Raw genomic sequence first — 11,550 nt, forward strand, 5'->3', positions numbered from 1 at the left:
TAAAGTAGAATGTGAGGTGTATGTATGTGACTTAGACATCAAAACCGCTTGACCAATCTTGATAAAACTTGGCAGGAATGTTTCATGGGTACCAACTTAGACCTTAGTGTATGTATTGTAGCCCTAAAACAAACTTAAGAACCTAATAAAAAAATAAAGTTGTCCGACTCTATTACAGCTATAGTATTTTATGGATCTAGGCCATGTCTAAATGTTGACATGAGAAAAAATCGAAAAGATTTAGACCTAGATCTAATTTTAAGAAATACACTTTGCGCAGATAGTTTTTTACTTTGACACATGAAAATACAAAAGAAGATCCATTGATTTCATTATATAATAAAATTAACTTTCAATTTTGTTTTTCAAAAGCATTTTTTGCATAAATTAGTTCCTGATATCTGTGACTACAGATTTCCTGGCGAACATTCTTTCATTAGACAATACTGTTACGTATTTCTGAATCTTCTGGCTAGAAGTATTAGTAGGCACACAAATAAAAACACTGTAAAGAACTTGACGACTAAACTTTCAGTTTCATATAACTTCAATGACTATTAACTCTAACAATTCGTCAATGTAACATGTAGCGTAGAAGAATGTACAATATCTGTCAGTTTACAGTTAGCTATACTTCGTTGCAATTCATCTCTTCACTTCGTTGCAATTCATCTCTTCTCAACTTGCATCGAGCCGTATTCCACAGAACAGACTAACGACACACTTCCCAGTGTCGCTCCAGGTCTCCCTAAGCTGAACCAAGTCGTACTCAAGTCTACCGAATCAGAGCCGTACACGTCTTACATCGACTGTATCGACTGTAACGGCTCAAGTCCACTGTAGTTCGCTGTATAGACTTAACGACACTAGTCCACTCCAGTTAACTCTACCCTAGTTAACTTGCATCGAGTCGTACACATCTCTCTTCTACTGTCTCGCACAGTAGACAACAGTACCGACGACTCACTCACGACTCCATACGACTGACTTTCACATTAACTCTCTGGCTTATGTAGAGTCCCTAATCGCTTGTCCATAGTTGCAAAAACACTGCTAGTATCCTCTGGAACAACACGGGAGGAAACATCACATCCTGTCGTTGTTTATACATGTCGATTACAGAGAACACCTTCTGCAGTGTCATCTCGCCGAGGTCACACGTAGTGACCTCTATCTGTCACTGTTCATTAGTAACACTGCCCCCCTTCGTAGATCAGTACGTCCTCTGGAACAACACGTGAGGGCACGTCACATCCTGTCTTTGTTTATACATGTAGATTTCAGAGAACACTCGCTGCTGTGTCATCTCGCCGGGGTCATACGTTGATCTCTACCTATCACTGTTCATTTGTAACAATACCAATTGGTTACACATTAACACATCTCTCTACTGAGTCTATTCCTAGGCCTAGGTCTAAAACCCTCATTGAAGATGATAAAATTTCTTTTCGCAAAGATAGTTTTATGCTTTAACACATAAACATACTAATTATTGTCCATTCATTTCATATTTTAATCAAATTAACATTCAAATTTGTTTTTCTAAAGCATTTTAAATACATTCGTTAGCTGTTCGCTAAAGCTGCGTAGCCCTGTTGAGACATGCCATATATTCATTCATGAAAAAAGGTCACGCATGCGCAACACAGAATGAACTCTATAAAAGCCAATTTAGATTAGTGTAGATTTAGATCTATGTCTACCTCAAGATCTACTTTATACTTTAACACATGAACATACTAAATTAAGTCTATTTATCTCAAATTTTAATCAAATATATGTAGGCCTACAAGCAAATGTTTTAATTTGAAAAAATGGATTTAAGCCTATTAGCTATTTTGATTTGATAGCTTCATTCACACTATTTTTACATTGACACATTCGCTTTACTTATTACACTATTATTTCGTTTAATAGTTTACAAAACACTCCCAGTGACTATATCGACAGTAATGCGCAAATAAAGACCCGCGGGTCGCGGGTAACATGTGTCTAGTCTATACTATAAAGTAGAATGTGAGGTGTATGTATGTGACTTATAGACATTAAAACCGCTTGACCAATCTTGATAAAACTTGGCAGGAATGTTTCTTGGGTACCAACTTAGACCTTAGTGTATGTATTGTAGCCCTAAAACAAACTTAAGACCCTAAAAAAAAAATAAAGTTGTCCGACTCTATTAAAACTATAGTATTTTATGGATCTAGGCCATGTCTACAATGTTTACATGAGAAAAGATCGAAAGGATTTAGACCTAGATCTAATTTTAAGAAATACACTTGGCGCTGATAGTTTTTTACTTTGACACATGAAATTTCATTAGATAATAAAATTAACCTTCAATTTTGTGTTTCAAAAGCATTTTTTACATTAATTAGTTCCTTATATGTAACTACAGATTTCTTGACGAACATACTTTCATTAGACAATACCGTAATGAATCGCGTACGAAAAATTAATTCGTTTAATTGTTTACTTTATAATCCCATCCCTAGATCTAAAACTCTAATTCAACTCTAAGATGATAAAACTTCTCTTCGCACAGATAGTTTTATACTTTAACACATGAACATACTAATTATAGTCCATTCATTTCATATTTTGATCAAATAAACATTCAAATTTGGTTTTCTAAATTATTTTTAAGAGACTACATTCGTTTACGAAAGCTGCGAAGCCGAGTTGAGATAGGCCTAGATCTATATTCATACATGAATCGCGTACTAAAAATTATTTCGTTTAATTGTTCACTTTATAATCCATTCATTTAACAAAGCTATCGCTCTTTTCGTTTTTAATAGATATGAATGTATCGGCCTCGGGTAAACCCATTTTCGCAAAACTAATTTTATTTTCGTAGCGAAAGAGAAATAACGTGAAAGGATCATTAGCTAAGTTTAACATACATCTAAATCCAATCCACTAGATTAGTAAACACAAACTTAGACCCGCAGGCCGCGGGTAATGCCAGGCTAGTAGAATATATGAAACATAACATACGTAGGAACAGATGATAAGCCTAGGTAAAAAAAAAACAAAACATTTCCAGTGTGTTTGATGATTCCAGCAATAAATATTAATTGTTAATTTAATTGGTTAAATTTGAATTTTAACAATAAAAATTAGTTATTATTTAATACTTAATATGTAGTTTTAAATTGCATTTTCACTCTTCAACTCACTAAAATTAGAAAGTAGTTTTAAAATAAATTGCAAAAAAAGCAATATAAGTTATTAAGCAGGGGGTCTACCGAAAAGCAGAAAACATGGGAAGGGGTCTACGAGACAAAAAAGTTTGGGAACCACTGATTTAGACGATCGTTTAGATTAGAAATTTGAAAAGGTCTGAGCAAACCAAAGAGTGCATCCTTGTCTGTATGCTTTGTGTTACTTTTATTTTCTAAATTTAAATTCCAAGTCTACCACTACCAGGTGTTTTAGGAGAAGCTGAAATTCTCCAAGCTTGAAATAGAACTATTTATTTTTCATTTATTTTTAACACAAAATTTAGTGGGGGGTTTTCCGTAAAAATTTAAAATGTTCTTTTTCTTACTTCTGTAGGTAAAAAAAATAATAAAATTGTATGAATCTTTTCAATTAAATTAATTATTGAAAATAACTCGGCTTGCCAAGGCTGTTAAATTTGTTATCCTTTGACATTGTTATTATTTCCAGCCAGATTGTTATATCATTATTAAACTCTCCTGTAGATCACTAATTGTGAACCAGGTCTATTACTCGTAGTCGTACTTATGAACGTATTTTATCATTAATTTAGTTGTAGTTGAAAGTGTGATAGTCCAGCATTGAGTACCGGCACCTATTTTTTTAAAGCACTGCTTATGAATATAAGTAGACTGGCTAGATACAGTTTAAAGCCCATAAATACTGTGGGCTGAATACAGAGGAAATAATGAAATAGAAATGGCTATATTTAAAAGGCTGGATGTAATAACAACTGTTATAAAATAAAATATTAGCAGCAGAATGCAATCACCGTGTCCATAACACCGCGATGAATGAAAGAAAATAAAAATACATTTAGACTACTCCAGACAAACATTTCTAACTCGATCACGTCCCTTAGCGCTCGGCCATGACCCCGTAGTAGGTCATGGCTCAGTTAACGTCGAATTCGGCGACTCTCAGTTTAGGAGACAAATGACCGAGCAGACTATTATAGATCTTAATCTAGTCCAGATCTATGTTATATACAATTAGATTTTTTAAAAAGATAAAGTGTCGAGTAGTTAAATGGTTTACAAATATAATAATTAGGCCCTATGTTTTTTTTCCTCTTTGCTTATTTCTCTTACAGTTTTTACTTGACATTTTTTTTCCACATCAACAGATTTGACTTTTTTTTTATTTGAACATTTTATCTTTGGACTAAATTCAGCATGACAATTTATTTTTAAATAATTTAAAATAAATACTATATATGTCTGTATATAAATGCTGTTTCTTTGCAAATGTTGTTATTGTGTAAGGAAGCTGGAAATGAGGATGTAGCGGCCAGCTAGGCCTAGAGGTTTATGTTGATGAAATGTTTTATAACTTTTTTTTTGGTTGGGGAGGGGGCGAGAATTTAAAACAGTTGATATAGGCCTACAATATACTGTCTGGCTCGTGACACCAAACTTCTCCATAGTATAATACTAATTTTAAAAAAAATTAATTTCTCCTAGGACAGAGTTTACAAAACAAATGAACAAAGTAAAATGTACAATTTCAGGGTATGATTGAGGAAATTCTAACATGCATGTCGAAGCACTTAATTTTTATTGTTTCTTGAGTTTCAGTTTTAGCCTTATAGCCTATTAATGCAATAACATCTAGACCGTGATTTTGAGAACCACTGTTGTATAGAGCAAAAATACGTGACTATCGTAGTATGAATTATCACGTCTAGTAGTCCCTACGTCAGTTTATGATCAGATAAAACAGATCATTCTCGTCTCCAACAGACGTTTCAACCCCTATAACCCGTCCAGGTAACATTCTTTTTAATTAATTAATTTAGTCTCATTTTCTGATTTAGTAGGCCTGCATTTAGTTTCAAAAGAAAAGAGGCTAAATAGGCTAGACCTAGATCTAATCACATCAGCGATTATTGTAATAGTCTGGTTAGATCTACATGGTTAAATATTATTTATAATGACTTAGTAAGATATAGAAATAATTGTTAAGGCTTATACTTTTACAATAATGTATTCTGTAGGCCTACTGACAGGTGAGACACACATTGGCAAGGTTGGCAATTTTAAGGCCTTTGAAAAAAAAAAAATTAAAATAAAAGTGCGTGTTGTCAACTGTGGCTTTTTTTTTCTCAGATAATTTGAATAAAGCAAAATTTCAACTTGCGAGAATATATTACCTACACATTAGGGGCTATGGACAAAGACGGACTGGGTGTCATATCAGCTGTGGCATTATCATACAATCCGGCCCACATATGCCGAGCATCCAATAGTACCTGTCGCTGAAATCATTAACTAAAATTTGCTAATGTATCGAAAATTTGTTCGTCCTTTTATGATATATAATAGTGGGCCTATATTCACACTAATGAGAAGTCTATGTCTACATGGAAATGTAAGCCGTATGTTTTTGTTGATCTCTCATTGTATATTGCTTAACAGAAGCACAGCAAACCGGTACAAGCTTGACTGGCTATTATATTCATTCGAAAAACAAATGATGTTTATTCTACTATGCTTGGGATGCTTGGGATCAGAGTTGGAGATAATTAAACATCCTAACTCAAACCTCCAGCTGCACGTAATGGAATGGCGGCGGGCAGGATTCAAACTCGGGGCGTGCGGGCCGCACCGGGTGACACCCACAAGGAGGTGACACCCAAATGGGAAAAATGAACCTTTCCAAATTTCAACTTCTAAAAATAAAAATTAATACATCGAATGTCTGTCATAGTTAAGTATCAATATATCCCAAACTTTCTTTATTTAATTTAGTTGACTTGTAATCTTCTTATTCTGAGGAAAATATTGCGTTGTAGACGCCAGGAGAAAGAGTTTTTGAAGCTCAGAAATGTAGAAAGAAAAAAAAAAACGCTCTGCGACAGGAGCTTCGCCCCGGACAACTATGAATGAGCTTAAGGCGCTCTTCCAAACATCTATTCTGACATTTGAGTGGCGAACATAACATTTGTTTTAAATGTTGAGAAGCACACACACTTAGACATGGAGGGACATGTTTTTGCGTTCCTCTTTTCGGCTTTCGTGTTAAGGCTGACTTTGGTAAACGTGTTTCGTCTTGTCTAATGATATGTCTTACAAATGTCAATTGACGTTTAGTCGCCACTTCCCTTAGACGGTGAATGCCTGTGCGTGAAAAGATTAACTATTGATTACATTATTCCTAGAATCCTTCTCAGCCATCAATGCTCATCCTCTTTTCAACCTTCCACATCTCGAGGCGTAGGTGGTCGTTGGGACAATGATTGCATTGAATAGGGGGATTTTGATCTCCAGGCTAACGGATTTGTTTGTTCATATAGGCCGTACTTTTTGAAAGACAGCTTCTTCTTTCCAACCCGACACGCAACACCGTGATATGCACCTCCATTGCTTGAAATAACACTGCCTAAATAGGTGAACTTTTCTATTTGTTCAAGATCTGTAGGACCAATGTTGATGGGGGTACTGGGTCACCTCCACCCAATAAGCGTAACTTTGAGGTCGTCTTTATCCGTCATCCCGTGTATACATTGAATTGTATTCCAAAGTAATGCTATGTCGTCTGCGAAATCCATCTCGGTTTGGTTTGCACCAGAAGTACCTGAATGCAGCTTGTTTAATCTATTTTTATGACATTGTCGATGGCTACAAGAGAGAGATAAGAGAAACCCTAATCTCATATCCGTGTCGATGTTGAAGAATTCTACAGTCTGTTGTGACACAACCGATTGATTAGCTTTAGACATGTCGCTGAATCTGGACAAATTGTAGCGAGATGCTTAATTCTCTTGCTATTTTCTAAAGTGATTCCGAAGGAAGCAATCAAACATTTTTTTTTAAATCTACAAAACTGAGCATGTGATCAACATCCTTTGTTGGTATTCCAGGCTTTGTTCGACGATGTTTCGCAGGACGTAAACCTGTTTAGTGCTTGAGTTGCCTTTTCGGAAGCAGCTGAGAAACACTAGTATAATTTAAAGCCTTTTCCTTAAGGAGCTCTTAAAAAATTTATAATAAAAAAATATGTTCAACTCAAGGTTTCTCCAATTAATAATTGTACATTTTTAATTTATTTAATAATTTTTGATTTACTTATATTCGACGGCCCCATGGGCCCATAAGGTACCGGTGGGGCATTTACCCGATCGCCCATTTAGCTAGTCCGCACATGACTATTGGTTATTGCTTTTTGAATCTAGCATCATGTTTAAAACCTGGACATTTATTTTCCTTTTTAGCATTTTTTTGACTTAGCTTATGACACGAAATGCATGCAATTATATACTTACCTCATAGAACTACAAAGCTTTTAGCATTTATTAGCAAGTTGCAAAGCTCTGTATGCTGCTCAAACAACTTTACCTAGTTCTTTATGATCACAAGATACATTTTGTAAAGCCTTCTTAAAAGTCCTACTTATTAAAGATATTTAAAATGTTTGACATCATACTATATATTAGTCATAAGTTTAACTAAGCATAAAAATGTATTATTAATTAACAAAATTGCTCTTGTATTTTCTTTAAAAAAGGTTTTCAGCCATATTGAAAACAGAGATGGAGAAATCCTATTTTCCAACACTCGTGACTGTGAATTGGTTAAAAGAACTTGTTTCAAAGGGAGGAAAGTCAGCATATAGAATTCTAGATGGTTCTTGGCACGTGCCACAAGCCAAGAGAGATGCGATAAAAGAATTTCAAGAAGGACACATTCCTGGAGCTCTTTTCTTTGATATTGATGAATGTGCCGACAAGTCTAGAAACCTGCCTCACATGATGCCCTCTGTCAAAGTCTTTGAGGAGTATGTCAGCAACTTGGGCATCAACAATGATACACATGTCATCGTTTACGATAACAACGCCCAGTTTCCTCTGTTCTCTGCTCAGCGGGTTTGGATGACTTTCCGTGTGTTGGGTCACGAGAAGGTGTCCATCCTAGAGGGAGGTTTACCCAAATGGATTGCAGAGAATGGCCCAGTCACTGATAAAATAGAAGTTGTTCCAAAAGGGCAATACAAAGGCAAATTCAATAGCAAAATGATCAAACAAATGGCTGACATTATGAACAATTTGAAAAGTGCGGAGTTTCAGGTCGTTGACGCTCGCCCAGAAGGTCGATTTAAAGGAGTGGCCCCTGAACCCAGAGACGGTAGGTGTACATTTAACAGTTAAACACAATTTCTTGAATAAAAAAAACAACAACAACCCAGAATAATATTTTTGTTTATTTCTCAATTATGAAGCTGACGGGGGTCTATAATTTCTTATTCTTTTTATTTCTTGTAATGCTTCATAAAATGCAAGAGGTCTTTCCAGTGGGCTTTCCAATTTCTTTTATTAGTCTTACTAATTTTTGGATAAGACGTTGCGTATCAGCGCAAAAGCTTTTCAACCCTTTACTGAATACAAAGAAACATTTGGATCGTGTGCGGGAATACCCGCTGAAAGTGCGTTCAAAATACTTCATAAATCTCATAGTCTCTTAGACCGTTGGGGTACCAACATGATCTGTTGACAGTCTTTCTCCATTCCACTCTGTCTTTCCCCTTGACTAGAGTTTCAATAACAGATCAGTATTTGATGTCTTCCTGTCTCTATCTGCCTTGCCTTCTATTCCTTGTACTGTTTCTGCAGAAAGCTCTTTATGAGCTCTTAGGACCTCGTAATATGACCATACATTTTAAGTTTACTTTTTTTTTGCCAGTAGTCAGCAGGTCAAAATAACTAAATGTAATTTTAAGAGGATTATATTTTGAAAAAAAAAAGTCAAACCAGACGTTTTACTTTGCGTTAAATTAGCTATACCCAAAGATCTACACAGTAAATTAGCTATACCCAAAGATCTACACAGTAAATTAGCTATACCCAAAGATCTACACAGTAAATTAGCTATACCCAAAGATCTACACCAATATCAAATTATTAGGAAATCGTTAAATTTGTTTTTGAAATACCCGTCCAGTTTCCAGGTGTCACCCAGTTTGAAGGAGGAATTTTGTAAACTAGTTAACAAATGTAAAAAGTTTAAAATAAGTGGAAAAAATGAGCATGATGATACGAACTCGGCATTGCACGAGTCAAACAGGTTTCATCTATTAGCACACAATCATACAATCACACAATCATAGGCAGACGACTGGTCAAGGCTGTTCCTTCCCCCATTTAATTATACAATTATTTTGAAAAAAAAAAGCAGTTATTTTCACACGGATTTAGTGAATTCTTTATTCAAGTCACAAATGTTGTATGTTTGGTCCCCCCCCCTCTCCTATACTACTTCAGTTTCTACCTCTCTCTTAGAGAAACACTAGTGACACATTTCTGGGCTGCCTGGTCTTGAAGTATGGGCTTCACACTGTGCTTTCGACCGTCCCAGAACTCTTCTTTGTTTAGCTAAACGAGAGTTTTTTCCTCAGACCCATCCTTACATCTTGTACCGACTTGTATCTTTGTACAACCATCTATTTTGATGATGTGGTTCTATTAGTTTATCCTATTCACCACCAAAGATTGAGAAAAAAACCCTTTTCGTACAACGTCCTGTTGGCTCTCCCATAGTGGTCACAATTCTGGTGACTTCCCAATTGTCATACTTACCGCGCTGAATCAAGGTGCGCATCTTGTTGCGAAATTCATAAATTACTTCAAATAACACTTGTAATCTAAGCATATTTACTAGAGGCTACACCACCGACAGTCAATGAACTAAAAATACCGAAATGGTCTAGCCAACTTCATATCAGCCAATGTTATTTCTATTCATTCAAACTCCGACCCACATTATTGTAAAAATTAAATTCCATCACAATATCGCACTGGCATGAAACGTTTCGGAAATGGAATTGGTGAATACTTCACCAATGGATCACGAAACGAACGGTCACGTGATAATATTGATAAAACAACGTGAAAAAATGTCACGTGATAACCATTGTTGATTTAAATTAGATCGTAATTTGAATAGATGAGATAGAGAAGCACGTGACTCAATGTTGTTTGTTTACGATTGGTGTATGAGGTCCATTATTAATCTTGAATTATAAACAATTTCAATCTAAGATATTTTTAGTTGTAAAATAGCTAAAACTATAATCTCTAAAAAATAAAAAAAAATATTTTTGTGTGCTTTTTTTATAGTTTTTTTTTGTTGTTATTTTGTATATGTATATACTTTTGTTCTTGTTATTTTGCGATGTAATAGCAAAGAGTTTGTCATTTTCATGGGGTTTTCAACTGTACTTTACAGATACCAAACCAGGCTGCATTCCTCAAACAATCAACCTTCCATTTATGAACACAATGAATGTGAAGGAACGAACCATGAAAAGTCCTGAGGAATTGAAGAAAGTATTTGAGTCAGCAGGAGTTGATTTAAACAAACCTGTTGTCTTTAGTTGTGGCTCAGGTAAGTTTACTCTATCGTCCTATTCAACGTTCACATTATTAAAACGCGCACTTATTACATTGTTTCTTAAGTTCTAACACATTAAAATATTTTTTTCAAAATGTTCATTCTTAAAATTTACGGTACACATGCAAACATTCTTGGGATGTTAGAAAAAAAAATTATTTAAAATGTAGGTTGATTGAAAATCTAACGTCAATGTTATAAAACCCAAGTCTACATTATAAAACCCAACTCTACATTATAAAACCCAACTCTACATTAAAGTAGAGTAAAGGTCCCCTTTCAGATTTTTCAACCTATAGGGCAGTTGACGTAAAGGTCATCTGTTTCTGTGGTCGAAGGTTGTGGAGGGTGTCACGTGACCAGCACACCGCCATGCCGCCTTTACGTTTTCCAAACTAATGTCAGGTACCCATTAGAGATGGGCGGACTAAGAGGCGCCCTAAAGATCCCGAAACTGAAAATCCCAGTCTTCACAAGAAATAGAACAAAGCGCTGTACCACTCAGTCACCCCGCCTCCATGAAAGCTCAATGCTTATTGAAATTGATATTTTCATTTGATTTGATTTTATGCTGAAAAAGTTATTTCTTTTACTTCCCTTTCATAGGTACCACAGCATGTGTCCTTGCCTTGGCTTCCTACCTACTGGGTAAAGAAAATTTTTCGATCTACGATGGTTCCTGGACAGAGTGGTACCGTGACGCTCCACCAGAGTTGAAGCTGAATGTCCCTCAATGATAGAACTGCCACATAGATATTGTTTAAATATAACAGTTTTAAATGTAACAAATGTAATATTTGTAAATAAAAAGTTTCACAACCGAAAAGACGTTTTTGGGAAAAAAAATTGCAAGAACCGTAATAAATAATATATATATATATATATATATAAAACGTCACTGCACACGTAGATATAAACTATATCTAAAATAAATAAATAA

General features: G+C 35.2%; 1 protein-coding gene across 1 annotated transcript; it reads left to right on the forward strand.

Moving 5' to 3' along the window:
- The first annotated feature begins 4,840 nt into the window (after positions 1-4,840).
- LOC106076766 (3-mercaptopyruvate sulfurtransferase-like) lies at positions 4,841-11,436 on the forward strand. The gene is made up of 4 exons (XM_056020649.1): positions 4,841-4,994; positions 7,732-8,348; positions 10,446-10,604; positions 11,217-11,436. Exons 2-4 carry the CDS (start codon positions 7,757-7,759, stop codon positions 11,345-11,347), a joined length of 882 nt encoding a protein of 293 aa, XP_055876624.1. The 5' UTR covers positions 4,841-4,994; positions 7,732-7,756; the 3' UTR covers positions 11,348-11,436.
- Positions 11,437-11,550: the final 114 nt, after the last annotated feature.

Source organism: Biomphalaria glabrata, chromosome 2, assembly GCF_947242115.1.
Source record: "Biomphalaria glabrata chromosome 2, xgBioGlab47.1, whole genome shotgun sequence".
Lineage (NCBI taxonomy): Eukaryota > Metazoa > Mollusca > Gastropoda > Planorbidae > Biomphalaria > Biomphalaria glabrata.

Coding starts and splice junctions, on each gene's coding strand:
- LOC106076766 (XM_056020649.1), top strand. CDS start 7,757: ATGGAGAAATCCTATTTTCCAACACTCGTGACTGTGAATTGGTTAAAA. Junction 8,349..10,445: donor GGCCCCTGAACCCAGAGACG/GTAGGTGTACAT, acceptor TGTACTTTACAG/ATACCAAACCAGGCTGCATT. Junction 10,605..11,216: donor TGTCTTTAGTTGTGGCTCAG/GTAAGTTTACTC, acceptor TCCCTTTCATAG/GTACCACAGCATGTGTCCTT.